Source organism: Talpa occidentalis, unplaced genomic scaffold, assembly GCF_014898055.3.
Source record: "Talpa occidentalis isolate TD23 unplaced genomic scaffold, MPIMG_talOcc4v2.1 talOcc4.10, whole genome shotgun sequence".
NCBI classification, from domain to species: Eukaryota; Metazoa; Chordata; class Mammalia; order Eulipotyphla; family Talpidae; genus Talpa; species Talpa occidentalis.
The window spans coordinates 34,002,033-34,021,565 of record NW_023600993.1 but is presented as its reverse complement, the minus strand read 5'-3'; the positions used below and the strand labels follow the sequence as shown (position 1 = coordinate 34,021,565).

The following is a 19,533-nucleotide window of genomic DNA, read 5'->3' as shown; positions in this document are numbered from 1 at the left end:
GTGTTGTCAGCTCTCCTTGGCACCTCTCGGCTTTCTGCTGCATCGACTCCATCCCTGTCTCTGCTGTACGTTGGCCTTCTTTCTTGTGCATATCTCTGTGTCTTCACATGGCCTTCTTACAAAGACAGTTACTGGACTGAGACCTACTCTAGTGACCTCATCTACTTGACTGTATCTTCTTTCCAAATAAGGTCACAGTCACAAGTACATGGGTTAGGACTTAGCTGGGGAGACACATTTGACTTACAACAGGTGTGTGTATTTGCAGGAATGTTCCTATTTCACTGAAGGTATCTAATATGTTCACATACAGTTATTCATAGTAGTCCCTTTTAATCTTTCTTATTTCTGTAAATTGTATTAAATGTCCCTCTTTAATTCCTGATTTTAATAATTTAGAGGTTTTTTTTTTGTCTTGTCAGTCTAGCTAAAGGTCTATGGTTTCAGTAATGTAAACCACCAAATTCTTTTATTTATTTATTTTTTAATATTTTATTTTATATAATTCTTACATCATTTTTCACTTTTGCACAATGTATGCATTTTCATTTTGGTTATATTCCATACAATTGCACCCCCCTTATTTTGACCCTAATCCTTCCTCTCCCGCCCCCCCACTCCTGTAGTGTGTCTCTGGTTTATAGTTGCTTGTTGATTTTAATTTTTACTTTGTATTAATTAGTCTTTTTCCTGGTCCCTTATTTAGGTTTTTTTAATTCCTGCTGTGAGTGAGACCATCCAGTATTTTTCTTTTTCTTTCTGACTTATTTTACTGAGCATGATCCCTTCCAGCTCCATCCGTGTTGCTGCAAACTAGATGGGTTTATCTTTTTTGAATGCTGAGTAATATTCCATGGTGTATATGTACCACATCTTCTTGATCCAGTCATCTATTTTTGGGCATTTGGGTTGTTTCCATAGCTTAGCTATTGTAAATAGAGCTGCTATAAAAATAGGGGTGCAGGTGTTCTTTGGAATTACTGTTTCTGTGTCATTTGGGTAAATACCTAGGAGTGGAATTGCTGGATCATATGGAAGCTCTGTCTTTAGTAGTTCAAGAAATCTCCACACAGCTCTCCATAGTTAAACCAAATTCTTAGGGTACTTTTTCAAAGAGCCAACTTTTCATTTTGTTGCTTTTCTCTATTTTCTGTTTTCTATTTCATTAATTTCCACCATAATCTTTATGTTTTCCTTATTTCTGCTTGCTGTGGGTTTTCTTTGTTCCTCTTTTTCCCGTATCTCAAAGTAGAAATTAGATTATTGATTTAAGATCTTCTTTTTAATGTAAGTAATTACAGCTATAAGTTTTCCTCTTTACCTTTCCTTTTTAGTAGACAACTTTGTCCCCAAAACTTTGTCTAGAAGAAAAACTTAGAACAAAGGCAGAGACCAGCAGCCTTTTATTAAGGGCTTTTATTGCCTCTTCCTCTCTGGGTATGTCCTGTCTGCTGGCTCTTGGCTCGAGCCATGGAAAGACAGCCACTGATCCTTTCACACATCTTTCTGGACTCCTCGGCAGAGTAGTGGATTGGGGAGAGGTGGTGGCTCATCAAAGGGTCCCAGGGAAGTGGCCTATAATGTTGCTCATAATGTGGGCTCAGTCAGGGGCAGTCATGGCTGATGAGTGAAGACTGGACCATGTGCCCTGGACCTTTCCAGGCCCTTGAACAGCACTGGTTTGTTTTCTGAACAAGTGTTCCTCTCTGCTGGTCTTTTGTTTTTATTATTTAGAATTTTCTTATGGCATTTGTATAAAGTAATCTATGCGTGGGGGTGTGTGTGTGTGTGTGCGTATGTGCGTGTGGTAGTTTCTGTGTGACACAATCTCACTTCATGGTTTGCATAATAATTCCTACTCAGAAGTAGCATTTCCACAGCATGGAAAACAAAAGACACATTAGGAAAGAATACTTAATATTTCTGTGGTTTTTTTAATTGCATAAATTGGCTGGATAAATGATGGATGGATGGAAAATATTGTCCTGATAACTGTTTACAAATGAGTGGATGTCCCCCTGCTCAGTGTTCCCAGAGGGCCTGTTCTTTCCTGACAGGTTGTAAGTTCCAGGCTAGGAAGGGCTCCCAGGACCCAGGAAATGCTCCTCTCAGACTATCCTGCCCTGACACAGGGCTGACCCCCTGGCCTGGCAGGCAAGGTGTGATGACCGTAGTGTCTCCCTAGGGTGTCTGTGAGGAAATGACATATGAAGAAATTCAGGACCATTATCCATTGGAGTTTGCCCTGAGGGACCAGGACAAGTACCGGTACCGGTACCCCAAAGGAGAGGTAAGTGGGCCTTGGGGGCTTAGTCCCAACCACCTGCTGCTTGCTTGGGAGGACCACCTATGACTGAGCCCTATGGGGCTCCTTGGAGTCGGCCGGGGCAGCAGGATGGGCCTGGCCTCCCACGCCAGTCTGTGTATGTGTGTCATCTCCACCACTTCCCAGCGACGTGGCCCTGGCCACAGTCCTCCTTGGGTAGCAGATGAACAGTGCTGCACGGGGCTCCCAACCCCGAGGTCGGGTGGCCCCCCATGTTTGCCATCTCCCTTCCCGGGCATGTCACAGGTGATCCCATCCTCCCTGCATCTCCAGGTACTGAATCGCCAGCCCTGAATCCAGACCCAGGGAGACCTTCCCCAGAGAGTCATGGTTACCACAAGCCACCTGCACTTGTCACCTTCCTTCAGATTGGTTCCCTTCTTAGCCCAGGGTCCAGGTCAGAAACAGGGTCACCTTTGACTGCTATATCGCCTACTTCCAGGAGGTGGCCAGGGGCCTTGGCCACAGACTTACACATACATATGTACACACAGATGCCTCCCAACTCGATGCCAGGCCCCTAGGCAGCACTGTCCTCAGGAACAGATGCAGTGATTATTCCCTACATCATGCCGGAAGTGGAGCTCAGTTCTGGAGCCAACCCAGATAAAGTAAAAAGAAAGTTGACTGTTCCAACTTGGGAATACAGGAAAGAACTGGTGGGAAATTACACTTACCTAAAGAATGAATCCAGGATTTCCCCAGAACTACCAGGGGCCAGCCCAAATCCATATTGGTTTGGCTCCCAGTCACAGCCTGAGGCCAATCTGCTCCCGAAGCACTGGATATGTAAAAAGAGAGATGAAACAATTCCACCGCCCCCACCCCAGCCCCCACCCCCCAGCTTGGCTTCCTGGTGGAAATCTAGAAATTTGTCAGAGGGACAGGGCAGGCAGACTGTAAGCCTCTTTCCTGGGACTGCTGGTGTGGCTGACAGATCACACGTGACAAAGTTTCCAGGGCCCCTTCTTCCTCTCCCGCTGTGGCTCGCTCTGTGGGCTGGAAGGGAGCAGTGTCTTTTCCTCCATTCATCAGCATGTGAATTCCAGCAACTGAGGGTTCAGCAAAGAGCCCCATGGGTGAGCACAGAAGTAGCCCCTTGGGATGAGAGCCTAAGGCCCAGCCCTGCCCAATCAGTCCCACCAGGACCTGACCCTGGGCTGGGGGAGGTGACTTCTTCCAGGCCACCAATCCTCACCCCTCCCAGCTTCCTTCTGAAGGAAAGAAATCCTGTCGCAGTCCTATGGGCTGCCCTCCGCACTGCCTGGCATGGGAGGTATGATGACCACAGCACTGAGCTACCCCCTTGCCCTCAGAAGCCAGGCTGGAGGAGGCCTAGCTATCTCCCCCAAAATGGTGAGGAGTCTAGAAGTGAGCAGGTAGCCCATTACATGTGTGTCTCTACCCTGAGGAACCCTCCCCACTTACCCTTGCAGTCCTATGAAGACCTGGTCCAGCGACTCGAACCTGTCATCATGGAGCTGGAGAGACAAGAGAACGTACTGGTCATCTGCCACCAGGCTGTGATGCGCTGCCTCCTGGCCTACTTCCTTGACAAGGCAGCAGGTAGGGGTCCTCCACCCCAGGAGTGTGTGTGTGTGTGTGTGTGTGTGTGTGTGTGTGTGTGTGTGTGTGTGAGAGAGAGAGAGAGAGAGAGAGAGACAGAGAAAGACTGTCACCCAGGCATCCCTGGATGTCAGCCCTCCCGCTCTGTGTCCACAGAACAGCTGCCTTACCTCAAGTGTCCGCTGCACACAGTCATGAAGCTAACCCCTGTGGCCTACGGTAAGGAGGCTTCCTGCATGCAGACCTAGGCTGGCAGACTCTGCCTCTGTAGGCTTCCATGCTTTCCTGCGCAACAGCAATTCCATTAGGAGCTTACTCCTCCCTCCACCCGCTACCTTTCCCAGTTTGCCCTTTAATTATTTTACATTTTAATTTCTGTGGCCAAACTGTTGTAGAGCAACCCCGATACAAAACGGGGTGCCTGACTGTGGGTCCTCACCCGCGCGCTTAAAAGGACTTATCAATGCTCTACTGCAGGCACACGCGAAAGGTTAATAAAAGGTTTATTTACAAGGGAAGGGGAAATGAGGAAATGTACAGCTCTGGGAGAAAAGTGGGAGACAAAGTTTTAAATGCGTCCTACCCGATCCGCCGATCAGGAATCCCAAAATGGCGCTCTGAGAGCTGGCCGCCAGCCAGGAGCCCTGAAGCCAGGAGGCGAGCGATCGCGAGCCAGAGAGAGAGCCCAAGGCCCACGTGTTTGGTTTTTATACCCAACCTGGCTGCCCAACTCCACCCTCAGGTCCCAGCCACCCTCCCTTGGTGGTGATGGGATTTGTCTTTCCCAGAGTCTTGATGGCTTTAGTCTGGAGTGGGGGTGGAGTCCACAAAGCCTGTATGGGATTATCTCAGGACATCATTTCCCCCTAACAATTCCCCCCTTTCACTTTTTGCCACCATTTCCATGGTGATGAAGATTAAACATATGGATGCTGGGATACCTTCCCAGCTATCCTTCCTTAGCCATTACCCACCCACAAGAAGGACCTTACCCCTAGCTTTTCCAAACCCCCACAAATCTTCAGGGCCCCTAGGGGACCTGACCTGGACCTTAAAGTATTCTGGGTGCAGGGTTGTTTTAGTTCTACCTCTGCTTTGCCTAGGTCAGACGGCAGAGCCTGGCACCTTGCCTTCAACCCAGGCTGTGAGGCACCCCTTGGGCGCTTACACTTTGAGCCTCATTCCCATTTGTGCGCATCCCCTTGGCCCCCACACTGCTGAATGCCTGACCTTATTGTATGGCAGGGATTGGGTGTGGGTGGTTTGGGGAACCTGAAGACTGAGCATGGTGACTCTGTGCTCTGCTTAGGCCTCAGGCTGCCCTCTGCCCTAACAGTAGGCAATTTGGTTCTCAGTGTGGTCCTGCCTGGTGTCTGGACTCCTCACTGAGGCAGCACTGGGCAGTGGCACCTGATACGCACAAGCCTGACAGAGCATCTTGTCCTTCCTCACAGGGTAGTAGCACTAGGGTAGGGCTGAGAGCCTGCTCTATTCCACAGTACCCCAAGGCTCCCCCTGAAAGAAATCTCTAACTTCTATGGCTCCAGCTGCTTTTCAGGAGAGTGAATGGATTTGCATCTTCCTTTTGGCAGGTTGTAAAGTGGAGTCCATATTCCTGAATGTGGTGGCTGTGAACACACACCGGGACAGGCCTCAGGTAGCAACAGGGGCACCGCTGGGGTGGTAAGCATGTTCCCAGGGGTGTCCAGACACACGATCTTCCAGGGCCAGGCCCAGCTGGGGCACCTGCCAGAGTGAAGCAGGAGTTCTCTGTCCAGATGGCTCTCCTGTCAGGGTGAGGCCATGGCCTGGGGATGGCCTAGATCAGGCCTTCCTAGAGGGGGAGACACCAGAAGCCGGGAAGCATGTGACATTGTATGGGTTGCCCTCAAGACCTGACAACCTACAGCTCTGACGATGGGGGCCTTGTCTCCCTCTCAGCAGGTGTGGGCATGTCATGTTTTCAGCAGCCCGGGTTATTGGTGACCTGCTTTTGTGGGTGATGGTTATGAAAAACCCATAAAAAGATGGGCCACCAGCATTGGGAGTCACACAGGACAGTCTCATAGAGCTGGAGGAAATCCTAGAGTCCTTATTTCTTAGAACTGAGATACCCTGGGCTCAGCAGGCTGTGGACGGAACTGGACTCTGCAGCTTGGCAGGCGCTGAGGACTTCAGGAGGTCCGTGGGCCTGTGGCCCAGCACCGAGGGGACAGACCAAGCTACACACTAGATGTCCACAGGCTCCTGGGGCCCCTTCTGACACCTGTCTACTGAAACTTAGAGCCAGGAGAGCGCCTTTTCTGCCCCCATTGATGAGGATGCAAGCCCCCAGCCTGGGGTTTCTCCCCAATTGACCCAGACCTGAGGCAGAAGGTGGGGACAGCGCACTCTGGGTAACCCTTGACCTGCCTGCAAGGAGCGAGGGGAACCAAGGGCCTCCTCCACCCCTGTCTCTGTTCTGTGTTCATCCACCCACCATGTGTTGAGTCTCTTAATTCCATGTTCTTAAGGAAGGTAGAGACTGGAGTCCTGCGCCGGGGCTCCTGGGGTGAAAATATAGGTCCAGATGGCCACAGCAGTGAGGAATGCAATAGTGCATTTCCGCTAGTTCTTGCCACAGGGTGAATGTTCTGTGTGTTTATTTTTGTGCAGAATGTAGACATCTCGAGGCCTCCGGAGGAAGCCCTTGTCACGGTCCCTGCTCACCAGTGACTGTGTCTCCTCCACTCCACCCCGAGGCAGGCGTTGATCTCCATGGACAGGGTCAGCCCAGAACCCTCAATCCGTGGGACAGCCACCACGAAGGAACACCCTCAGAGCTCCGCGGCGTGGCCGGTGGTGCCCAGGACCCCCGCCAGAGCCCGCCCGCTTCCCTGACCATGACGGGGCTGTATGAAGGACACGACAACGTGCTGCTAGTTAATAATCAGCTGCATTGTGTTGGCCCTGGGCTGCTGGGAGGTGTCCCAGCTCAACTTTAGGGCGCTCTGTCTCAGCAGTTGGTTGGCTTTGTGAAGTGAGAAACCCTAAAATGTGAAATGGAAAGTGTGGCTGAGCGGCCCAAGGTGGACCCGGGGGCCTCTGCTGTCCTCTGCAGCCACTTCCTGAGCCAGAGGCCATGTGTTCACAGGACCCTGAGCTGCTGCTGCTTCAGGGGAGAGGGAGAGCCCTTTCCATCCTGCCCTGCCCGGAACCGAAGCGCTTCCACCAAGGCGGTGCCTCCACGGGTCAGCACGGCGTCCACACCACTGGCATTCGTGGACGCTCGGGAAAGCAGCTCGCAGGCTTCCCGCTGTGCTGCGGAGGACCGCACTGGGATGAGCGTTCTCGGTCACCCTTCCCAGCCTTGTGCACACCATGACTCCGTGGCTGTCCATTCTGGCTGCCCTCACAGTGAAGCCGAAGGAAGTGACCGCAGGGCGGTTGCATGAGTTCCCTTCCCTGGAGCCACTCTCCCGAGCGCTCAACAGAGGCTGCTGTCCCGTGGCCCTGACCCTGCTGTGCCAGCCTGCTACCTCTCCCGTCGCTGCCTGTGTCCACACAGAATGTGCACCGGCGGCAGGGACGTGTGTTTGCTGTGAAAGATGTGGAAAAGCTGGTTGTGGTCCTACAAAGCCTGGTGCTTGTTGGCCTCACCTGTGGGACTGGCAGGTGAAAGGTGGAACCTGAGGCAGCTCTCATGTGTTGGGAGTGGGGTTGCTGGTGGGGGTGGGGGGTGGCTATTCCCAGTCACATCACAGCTTTGATTCACATGCACCGGAGCCTGCTGAAAACAGCCTCAGGGAGTACACTGTCTGTCATGCCACTGTCAGGCCACTGTCTGTCATGAGTTCTTCTGAGCCCAGAGAGGCAGGCTGGGCAGTGGGTTCCAGCTCCCTTTTCTAGCTGGGCATACTGGCCAGCAGATTGTGGGGCTGTGTGAGAAAGGGCCTGGATTTGTCGTCGGACACCCTGCTATCCACACATACTCCTTGGTGAAACTGGCCTCAGGTTCCCAAACCTGTTTTGTGCTCAGAACCTTTCCCAGGCTGTGCCTGTTGAGCATCCCACTTTTCTCAGCCCCCCAGGGCTTTGCAGCCTGTAGATGCCACCTGCCCTTGGGAAAAGTCCATGTCCTGGACCCTGGCTGGCATTCTCTCAGCCGCCAGTCTTGCAGCCGTTGAGGAGCGCTGTCCAGAGCAGGAATGGGGCAGGATCCTCCCTGGGACTCACCTCCTGTCAGAGCCCCAGAGCCTGAGGCTCAGGGTCAGAGGACATGTTCACTTCTTAGCCATAGCAACTCCCTTCACCCTTCAGGTGGCACCACCTCTCCCAGGAACTCTGAGTCAAGACCACTGAGGCCTTCTCTCTCTGCATCCAGAGGGCAGTCAGGAGCTGCTGGACCATAGGTTACAAGCACTGGGATAGGGGAGAGGGAAATCTTGGGATGACAGCATTGGCAGGGACAGCCCCTTCAGGCTCTGCCTGCAGTTGTCCCTGCAGCAACCCACCTGGTTGGCTGCCAGGTCTGAGCTGTGATGATGGAAAAGCTGGCATTGCAGGCATTTACCTGCTCTCCCCAGAATGGGTGGCATTGAATCTCAGCCACACATCACACTGTGTCCAGCATTCTTTGCAATAAATCCTTTTAAAAATTACTGTTATTGTCGTATCTTATGGTTGTTATCTTGTGGCCAGTTTGCCATTTGTGAGATGTTCTTTCCAGCTAACTCTGCAGATCCCATGTTATAGGCTCTCTTAGGTCTGTGCTCGAACCCAGTGCAGCTCCCAGCCCTCTGCGTACCCCTTTGTGGAAAGGGAAATCTCTCTGAAGTGAGCCCTGGGCCTGGCACACACGGGCAGATCAGGGCCTCAGTTTTCTGCAGGCCAACCTAGGGTGTTGACTCTTGCTCCTGAGCAAGAGACAGGTGTTAGGAGGGCATCTGGCATAGAGCACCATTAAGGGGAGGGGTTTGGGGGTCTTTGATAGGAGGGGAGCCAGGGGCTGCATGTGTCCATGGGTGGGATCATGTCTAGTTCTCTGGTGTTCTTTGTCATCTGCCTCTGGGGTGGGGAGGGTGGTGGCAAGTGGCAGGGTTTCCCTTTCCAAGCTTATACCCCTGCCCTGGGCCTGACTGTTGGGAAGGCGGGTTGCAGGAACAGCCTGCAGGGACGCGATGGCGCAAGGCATGGCCAAGGGCCTCCCTGGGCTGCTCCCAGTGTGTCAGAACAGAGCATGGCTGTGGCTGGGATGCTTCTGGGTAGTCAGGGTTGCCAATAGTTATGGCTCTGCCTCTCCAGGCTGTGTCACAGTGGATGACAACCCCTGTGCTTCATCCTACGGCTCACAAGGAGAGACAGCCCTGCGGGGTCAGCTGTGACCGCTGCTGATGGGTGAGACCGGGAGACGGTGCAATGATTCTCACCCACCTCTGGCCACTGAGTTCCTGGGGCCTTCATAGAGGCTTCCCAGCACTTTATTAAGATGTTGAGGATTTTTAGCAGCAAAGCAAGAGTAGAAGTAAAATATAACATCAGATTTTTTTTTAAAGATTTATTTATTTATGCATACAAGAACTGTGGTGTAGGCCAGAGGTACAGGGGGTGAGAGGATTCACCAGAGACAGAGTAGGAACAGAACAGGCAAATCTACTGAAATACACTGCTGCGGGAAGCAGCGGGTGAGACAGGAGAGGTCTGCTGCGGCATGTGGGTCACCTCCCTGGCTGGGGAACAAACTCCTGCTGCAGTGGCTGTGAATAGCTTCATAGTCCTGACACTTAACCCCTTGCACCACCAGGGAGGCCCAGATTTTTTCTTCAGGTGTAATTTTCTGTCACAAGCTATGCAGAGCAATTATATTATGGACATGCTGAATACTTTCATGGCATTTTGGGTTCCTAAGAAACAGGAATCATCTGATAAGAACATATATGGATGGAATGAAATATTGTTGCAAAGACATAGGTTTCAGCAACATTTGGATGATACACGATGTGCTATATATAAACCATATGACTACTGTACATAATTATTGCCCACAAAAGGGTGTGCTGCCATATTTGGTTTAGACCAGTCATTATTCACCCCCTGGATCTGGGCTCATTGTTAGTTGAACAAAAGTATTTTTTTTTTAAGATTTGTTTATTTATGCATACAAGAACTGGGGTGTAGGCCAGAGGTGCAGGGGGTGGGAGGTGGGTGAGAGGATTCACCAGAGACAGAGTGGGGAGCAGAACAGGAGGATTGACTGAAATACACTGCTGAGAGGAGCAGTGGAGTCAAAATCACGCTGCAGTGGCTGGCCATAGCTTGATAGCACTGTGTCTTTAGCCCCTGTGCCACCAAGGAGGCCCTGAACAAAACTATTTAATTAAAAGTCAAAAATGATTCTGTGGTAGAGCAGAAATAGTTAAGGGGCACGGGATTCTTGGAGAAGGCTCCTGAGGCAAGGGCACCTTCACAGTGCCCCCTTTAAAGGGCACTGCCCTTGGGGACCCCTGGATTTACAGGTGAAAGATCTTTCTGTGATCAGGTCTCTGGGCTCCTGTTGTGCACATCAAGGAGGTTTCTGCTGGCCTCCTCACCTGTGTTGGTCCTTGGGGCCTGGTAATCCTTGCCAGTCTGACCATTCAGATTACCTGCAAGTCCCAAGGCCTATCATTGTCTCTCTGCAATTCAGTGCTGACACTTGGCTGTCACCCAGTCACAGTGTCTGTAGTCAATCGAGGAGCCATTTCAGCTCTCATGCTCCAAGGAATACCTAAGTGCCGCGGACCAGCACAGCAGTAGACGATGAGGCCATCTCAGGGTTGAGAGAAACTTGCAGGGTGGTCAGGGAGTTGGTGAAAGAAATGACAAACAGACACACTTCAAGAGAGAGTGTAAATCTGAGTGTAATTTTCTTTGAGTTTGTGACCAGTATATATATGTTTTCCAAAAGCACAGGAACAATGAATATCAATGAAATCAGCTTGCTCATGGGCTCAGCCTATCACCGACAGGGCGGTGATCTACATCTGGACCCAGCCTCATTCCTAAGTAGATAGACCATTAGTTTTGTTTTTAAACTATATAATCGCATTTTTTACTAACTACTTTTTTACCTAAACTATATTTTAATTATTACAGGGTTTAGTAATGTTTCATTTGAGTCAGCCTTGTTTTAAGGATTTCATATAATTTTTTAATTAACAAGCAATGACCTTTATAGAAGAAAGAAGGAAGTTTAAAAAGACAATAAGGGATTAAAGTTTGTAGTTCTAGAAAGACGGGATAAGGTTTTTTAGCATTCTTGTAGTGGTTCCTGGTGGTCGTTATCTTTTGATAAGCTTCTGTCTTTTCAGGGAACTTTGCTGTACTTCCCCTGCTTCAGGGTGTTTTGCTGTTCTCCCCCTGCGCGCTGGTTCCTTGCCCAGCCGGACCTAGGGACGGTGGCGAAAGCCATTAGCCCTAAAGGTCACTGCAGGGGGAGGTGCAGCACCTAAGCCACGGAGAGTAGTAACTATGGTGCTTATTGCCAGTGGAATCGGGCCCCACCTCAAATTCATACATTGAAGACCTAATCCTTAGCACCTCATAATGTGACCTTTTAGAGAACTAGCGTTATTGCAGATGTAATGAGGCCTGGCTGGAGTAGGTTGGGCCCCAAATCAAATTACCTTGCACCTTTGGAGTGAGCACAGGCCAGCTGACGCTGCTTTCAAACTTCCCGCCTCCAGAACTATGAGACAATGCATTTTGTTGTTTAAGCCCTTGGGTTTGTGGTACCTGGTCCAGCAGCCCTAGCAAACTGAAGCTTTTCAAAGACACTTCCCTGAGCAATGGACTTCCCAAGACCTTGTGATAGGAGTATCTTGTAGGTCCCCTCCAGAGAGGTAATTAGAGAAAAGGTAAGTTGTCCGTGGTAAATTCAATCCAACATTTATTTTGAACAAATGGGTGAATCTTCCTGAGACTTTTGGACCCTTCTGGATTCTCTCCTCTACCTTGTACCAGACTTTGGACTCTCTCCTCTACAGTAGGCCAGGGATCATTTGGCATTTAGTGAGATTCAACTCTTGTTTCAGCCAACCCAACAGATAGGTAGAACATAAGTAACATAATTCAGCATGTTGAATCCATGTTGAGCCCCCATCCCCAAGCTGAGAGACTCCAGCAGGAGCAACTGATGATGATGAAGACAGAGGTGGGGCGTTGGGGGCTCCCCTGTTATTTCTATTTTTAAAAAGATTTATTTTTTATTTATTTATGCATACAAGAGCTGGGGTGTAGGCCAGAGGTGCAGGGGGTGAGGGGTGTGTGTGTGAGAGGATTCACCAGAGACAGAGTGGGGAGCAAACAGGCGGATCCACTGAAATACACTGCCGAGGGGAGCAGCAGGTGAGACAGGAGAGGTCTGCTGCGCCATGTGGGTCTGCACCATGGGGGTCAGCTCCCTGGCCGGGGATCGAAGTCATGCCACAGGGGCTGGCGATAGCTTGATAGCATTGATACTTGTGCCACCAAGGAGGCCCCGTTATTTCTATTTTTAAAGAGAAAGGGCACTAACTTTGCCCCACTTAAACCTTGAATTGAAGGGGGTGGAGAGAAAGGTGGCTGAGTCCCTCTCCCACCCTCCGGCGCTGAGCCCTTGAGAGGAGGATTGCGCCTGAGGGAGAAGGACTGAAAACCCCCTCCTCATCCTTACCTGGAAGGAGGCTTTCCCAAGGCGAGGCTTATCCATCGCACTCCAGATGTGCTGGCCCCTGCGATGGCCCCCAGCGTGGGAAACCTGACTGTGCAGTTTGTGGTAGTGGGGGACTGCCTTCGCACTAAGAAGGGAAAAAGGAAGAAAACCCCCATCCTCCACTCCTACTCCCTCACCGCACCACTAGACCCCTGCCCAAGTCCCCTCCCCCTTCTCCTATTCTGCTGTGAGAGGAGGAGAGTGAAAGACCAGAAGCCTCTTAACACAGATCCTCTGCTGCTGCTCTTTGGCCCTGGCTCAGGACACCTCACCGCGCCCAGGAGCAGCCCCTTCCCCGGCTCTCCTCCTCCTCCTTTGCCTCCTCTCTCCAGTCTCAGCCCAGTTCCCTGTTGCCCCCTCCTTCCAGGTTCAGTTTCTATAACCTGCACGCCAGAGGGGTGTCTCAAGGCAGCCATGCTCCTTGACCCTCACGTTAAAGTCCCAATTTCTCAGCATTTTGGTCCTGAATGGCAGCGGGTGAGAGGTGCAGCTAGGGGGTGCAGCTAAAGGATGTGGGGTCAGGCAGAGTGGCCGGGGAGGTGTGACTGCCTGCAAGAACTTTAGGGAAGGAACAGCTCCGCCCATGTGCTCTCCTTCCACCCTCTGACCAGTCCATGCCTTCTGTTGGCTAAGCCCACCAGAAGGAAGCGGGAGCTCAGGGCAGGGGAGGTTGGGGGGTGGGGCCCGGAGGGGAGAGTAGACCACTCTAGGGTCTGGCCCCTGGGACTGGCCCTACTGTGGGCACTGGGAAAGATTGGTGGTTGCTAGGGAGGGGGATGCACTGTTACAGTCCAGCATGGTGAGTACTGGGGGCAGGGGTGATACCCACAGAGGATTGGGGGCACTGATACACTGTTTTGGGGGGCTGGTGCTCTAGTGAAATTGGTCAGTGGACTGAAGGGGATCCTTTCTTTCCTTTTCTAATTGGTATTGTTGACTGAAATAAAATCTCAATGATAGTTAAGGGGTTTATTAGATATTCCAGGTGAGGACTTGATCCCAAGCAACAGTTGTTATACAGTAACCCCAATATGAAATGAGCTGCCTGACTGTGGGTCCTCACCTGCACACTTAAAAGGGACTTATAATGAGACTCAACTGCAGGCACACACATAAAGGTTCATAAAGGGTTTATTTACAAAAGAAAGGGAAATGAAGAAATGAATAACCCAGAGAGAAAGAGGGAGATAAGTTGGTGAATGCATCCTACCAGTTTCACTGAGCTGGGGCCCCAATAGCACACTGAGAGCCAGCAAAAAGCCAAAAGAACCCCCAAGGCCCACATGTCTGGTTACATACCAAGCCTGGCTGCTTAACTCCACCCTCAGTTCCTAGCAACCCTCCCTTTGATGGTGATGACATGATGGGATTTGTAGGCCTTGGCATCTTGGATCTCTTTGGTCTGGGGTGGGGGCTGGAGTCCATAAAACCTGTGGTTGTGGAGTTTGTTCAGGGCATCCTTTCCCCCCAAAAGTCAGATAGAATTTTGCTCTGTGAGAACAATTCCAACAGTCACAAGTTCAGTTCAATTTATAAACCTCGTTACAGAGGGAGCAGCTCTCGTGCTTAGAAGTGGAACAGTGAGTCATTGATTGTAAATATAGAGTTATTCTTGCCAGGGGCTTCTGGGTCTCATCTATAGGTTTTCATTTTTCGATTTCCTAAGGTCTATCATTTCTATCTCGGCACAGAGAAGCCAAATGCTGGGACTTAATCATGTTCTGTTGTCCCTGGCCACTGGTGGAGACTGAAGTGTTGATTTACCTGCTGGCACCAGGTTCATGCACAGCTGTTTCAACAGGCTCTGTCCTGTTGTGACTTTATGCAGATGGTTTTGCTCTCTGGCCTGCTATACCAGGGTCCCAAATGTTCACAATAAATTCGCAGCATGAAAAACCCAACTTATGTGCATGGTGTAGGTGTGGAAGAATAATTTTCCCTCTATCCTTCTAGGTTTTTGGCTGAAACACCCCCTGTAATTAAAAAACAAACAAACAAACACAGATCAACAGGGGAAAACAAACAGAAGTTTAATAACATGTACACCTCTGTGAGCATACTATAAAATGTGCTGGGAAAACGGCCCCTCCCTGCTCTGGCAGACAAAGGACAAACATGAAACAGCTATGCAAAATCTGATGCCCGTGGGTAAAGCCAGTCTTTTTGAAAGCACAAAACAATGCCAGAACCAGCCATTGTTGTAACCTGCAGAACACATAGTTAGGTTTCTCCAATTGCTAACCTATTAACTCTCCTAAAATGGCCTCCAAGAAAACTTCCAGCACTAACCTTACTCCTGTGGAGTTGCTGTTGACAGATGAATTGACAATATGTGGAACATCATGATACCATGATGACTTTGGCCACCCCTTCCATCTCCCACCTAAACAGCACCAACACAATGGCCACGTGGGAAAAACAACTTTCCCTGGCAAAAGAACAACTGAGTCACGCTGACCAGTAGAAAACAAGTCTTCTTATACCCTGCACTTGCCCCCTATTGGTCATGTGGACTATGGCCAGGAGCCTGTGGCAATTCGGTCAGTTTCCCTTTCTTTCTTTCTTTTTTTTTTTTAAGATTTATTTATTTATGCATACAAGAACTGGGGTATAGGCCAGAGGTGTAGGGGGTGAGAGGATTCACCAGAGACAGTGGGGAACAGAACAGGCAGACTGGCTGAAATACACTGTTGAGGGGAGCAGCAGGTGAGAAAGGAGAGGGCTGCGGTGCAGTGTGGATATCTCCTGGCCAAATCAAACTTGTGCTGCAGTGACTGTGGATTGCTTCATAGTGCTGAGACTTAACCCCTTGCAGCACCAGGAAGGAAGGCCCTGGAAAGGAACTTTACTACAATTATTGAGCAACAAAGAAAAGACAAAGAATATAGTTTGCCTATGAACCAGAGACACTCTTTGGTGGGTGGGGGGCAGGAGGGGAGGGATTGGGGTCAGAAAGGGGGGGGTGCAATTGTATGGGGAATATAAAAATAAAATTTATTATTAAAAAAAGATGTCATAGAAGAAAATAAAAAACATCACAGCAAAAGCAGGCAATACAACTATATATATAGGGTGATTTTACTTTTGAAAAATAAATGTGTATCATATAACATATACATATACACAGACGCATATTCATAAATTGGGAAAAACATACTCTAAAATACTAATAGCAGTGATTTGAGAGAGTTTAACTCGGGGATTTTAGCTGGTTTTTGATTGTGCCTTGAATTTTACTGACTTTATCAAATTATTTTTGGAACAAACATGAATTCACTTGATACTCAGGGGGGAAATTATTAAAGGAGAGGGAAAAAAAAAACCTGCATTCCTTTTCACTAAGGGATTTGCTGGGTAAATCGCTAGTTCATCTATTAACCACATTTGTGATACAGCTGAATGATTTACTCGTCTTAGGTAACATACTTGAATTTTTAGCAGTGTCTTCTGCAAACATAGAGCTTAACCTGAAAGAAAAAAAAAAAAAAAAAGAATATAGTTTGCAAATCCAGTACCCAAAGTTACCCATGTCCTTGTGGGTAAATGCCCAGCCAAACAGGGTTGATCCAAAACAGGACCACTAAGTCCTGAAAACATGCCACAAGTCTAAGGTACCTTCCAGTGGGGACCTATATAGGAAAGGGGCAGAAGAGACCCAGCACATACGGGACAAAAGGAGCAAAGTCAAGATAAACACTGCCATTGTTAACCTCTCCAATGGTCTCTCACCCACATGTATCTTCTTTTTTTTTAAGATTTATTTATTTATGCATACAAGAGCTGGGGTACAGGCCAGAGGTGCTGGGGGTGAGAGGATTTGCCAGAGACAGAGTGGGGAACAGAACAGGCAGACTGGCTGAAATACACTGCTGAGGGGAGCAGCGGGCGAGACAGGAGAGGTCTGCTGCACCATGTGGGTTAGGTCCCTGGCTGGCCAGGGATCAAATTTGTGCTGTAGAGGCTGCAGACAGCTTCACAGTGCTATGTTTAACCCCTTGCGCCACTAGGGAGGCCCTCACCCACATGTTTCAACCAGTACAGGACCGAGAAGCAAGAGTGGCTTCTTCACATGTCCCTGTGCTCCATGTGCCTCCTCCAGGAGTCCTCTGACTCTCCATTCTCTTTCTTTCTTCTCAATCTCCTCTCCAGCTATTTCTCCCTGTTCAGCTTCACCATTCCTTGAATGGGCCTGGGAACCTGGAATTTCCTCTTTCCCTAGGGACCACCCTGTTATAGGGAAGGACCTTGAGGTGACAAAGGACTCAGATAGGGGACAGGAAGTGCAGGGGGCTGTGCCCTAAGATGAGGCTTGAGCCATCTCAGGAAGGACAGATGGGGAAGGGACAGAATTTATGCCTCTAAGCAGGAGGGCTGGCATCTGCAGGAATGGAAGTGGGTGGAGAGAAGACTGAGGATATAAGCTGTCTGAGGAGGCTGGGTTCCTTGTAACAACAGTACATGGTTGCCTGGCCCCTCCATCCTACCCCGATGGCCTGACATTTTATTTCTGAGCTAGTCCAGATGGTTTGGGTCCTCACATTGAAATGGGCAACCACTTGTCACTTCACCCACGAGTTCTTGGCTGCAGTCTGGGAAGCCAGCTGCCGCTTTGAAAGCAGGAAGGAGTATGCACAGCAAAAGTTTATTTAAAGCAAAGCAAAGCAAATCTTGATCTGAAGCAAAAGCAGCAAAGCAAAGCTCTTGTTGCTAATGAGAGAATTCGAATGATTGCCACCGGTGGAATTTAGGGGGCTGCTTTTTTTGGCATAGAAGAACTGGGGTGTAGGCCAGAGGTGTGGGGGTGGGAGGATTCACCAGAGACAGAGTGGGGAGCAGAACAGGCAGACTGACTGAAGTACACTGCTGAGGGGAGCAGCAGGCGAGGCAGGAGAGGTCCCCCTGGCCGGGGATTGAACTTGTGCTGTAGTGGCCGAGATAGCTTCATAGTGCTGAGACTTAACCCCTTGCGGCACCAGGGAGGTCCACATTTTTGTTTCTTTGGACTTGCTGTTTACTGGCCTTGGTCTGTCGCTGCACTCCGGATGGCACCACCATCTCCCTTGGGCCCCTGCTTCTCTATCTCCCTGTAGCTGTCTCCTGATCTTGGTCTTTCCCTTCAGTATTGTGTATCTTTCTTTTTTTTTAAAAAAAAAGATTTATTTATTTACTTATACATACAAGCACTGGGTACAGTCAGAAGCATGGGAGGGTGAAGGAATTCACCAGAGCCAGAGCGGGGAACAGAACAAGGCAGAATGACAAAGTACACTGCTGAGGGGAGCAGCGGGCGGCAGGAGAGGTCTGCGCGCCATGTGGGACCCTTGCCTGGTGGCCGGGGATCGAACCGGCGCTGCAGAGGCTGTGGGCAGCTACCAGGCCAACGCTCAACCGCTGCGCCACTGGAGAGGCCCCAGTATTGTGTATCTTTACAAGGTTTGAGCGCCCTCAGTCTCGCTGAGACTCCCATATTTGGCATACGGTATTTGGTTTCTGCCTGGGAGGGGCTGATTTCCCCAGATAATTAGCAGAAGTGGCTGTTTCCTGCTTCACAGACCTGGTCTACAAGGAAAGCCCCCATCTCCCACCCCACATACACCTGTCAGAGGCAAAGCTGCAATTTCCAAGCCTTTGGGTGTTCCTGGCCTTCCTCCCCTCCTGCCTGAGCACAGGTCCCCCATGAAGGTTTCACCCAGTTTTCTGTGAGATATGAGCAGGTGAGGGGGCCTGGGGAGGTTGGGCTGTGGCAGGGGGGGGTCCCTCACCCTGCCAAGGGACAGTCACACCTCTGCCCACCCCACCTGTGTACAGCATTCTGAGTCTTACTCACTTCCCAGTCACATTGGTGATAGGGGATTGAGGGGGTGCCGAGGCCCTCCTCTCCCTATTCGCACACCTTAACCTGGGAATTGCACTTGTTCACAGCTATGAGCCTGCTCAGGTGATAAATATGTGGTGGTACATGTGTGCACACTGGCACAGGTGACTGGTTAGTGACATTTCATGTTTTCTGCCTTCAGTATTGTACTGAACGTGCCAAAGCATGGTGGGTGGCAGGTTAGAAACCTGTACAAAAAAAGTTCCACAGACTAACTGTAGGTGATGGTATCAGGAGGTGGTGCCTTTGGGAGGGGGTTAGATCATGAGGATGGAGCCCTCATGAATGGGATCAGTGCCCTTATAAAAGAGAACCAGAGAGCTACCTGTCCCTTCCAACACAGGAAAGAAATGGTTGTCATTTATGAACTAGGAAGTGGGCTCTCATCAGGCCCAGATGTTGGTACCATAATCTTGGACCTCCCAGTCTATAAAATGGTGAGGAATAAATGTCTATTGTTTACAAAGCACCCCATCTCTGATGTCTTCTTGTCATAGCCACTACTCCAGCTCCCTTTCTCTGGCTCTGCTGGAGACCCCTGGCCACAGTGAGGGGGCAGTGGGGGCCTGTTAGAGTTGCCCATCTCAGGGGACCTTGTCAGAGCACCTGTCCCTGCAGCAGACAAAGATGGCCATCAGTCCGCGCTCCCCTGAGCTGGAAGGTGGCTTGGTGCATGCCAGGTGCGCTCTGTCCCCACCCTCACACCAGGCAAGATAACGTGGGGAGAGGAGTGTACCCTAGCTGGTGGGGCCAAGGAGTGTCCTCAGAGCCGGAGTCCCAGGAAGCCTCCAGACCAAGCTTCCAGTGGGGAATCAGCATGTGTTGGGCACCACACTGTGCTGCTCTGGGCACCACGCGGGGCCACCAGGTCAGGTCCTCGGGTGGTTCTCAGGGAGAGAGGCCCGACGGCGGGGAGGGGCCGGCTGGGGCGCTCAGGTGTGTTAGGACGAGGGTACCCGCGGAGACCCCCCTCCCGCGTGGGCGCTGGGGGCTGGAGGCGGGAGCAAAAGCTATGCCCAAAGCAGAAGGCCACTCGGCGCGTCCCGGGCACCGGGG

General features: G+C 50.5%; 1 protein-coding gene across 8 annotated transcripts in view; it reads left to right on the top strand.

Moving 5' to 3' along the window:
- The window catches only part of PFKFB4 (6-phosphofructo-2-kinase/fructose-2,6-biphosphatase 4), a 34,271-nt gene extending 25,744 nt beyond the window's left edge, over positions 1–8,527 (top strand). For 7 of the 8 annotated variants that reach the window (XM_037528601.2, XM_037528599.2, XM_037528594.2 and 4 more), the window contains 5 exons: positions 2,186–2,290; positions 3,763–3,892; positions 4,049–4,111; positions 5,485–5,549; positions 6,548–8,527. In XM_037528601.2, coding sequence (XP_037384498.1) covers positions 2,186–2,290; positions 3,763–3,892; positions 4,049–4,111; positions 5,485–5,549; positions 6,548–6,607 — 423 coding nt within the window. In that variant the 3' untranslated portion in view covers positions 6,608–8,527. Of the gene's footprint in view, positions 1–2,185; positions 2,291–3,762; positions 3,893–4,026; positions 4,112–5,484; positions 5,550–6,547 lie in introns of those variants that run through there. The other variant, XM_037528602.2, reaches the window with a different exon arrangement.
- The last annotated feature ends 11,006 nt before the right edge of the window (positions 8,528–19,533 follow it).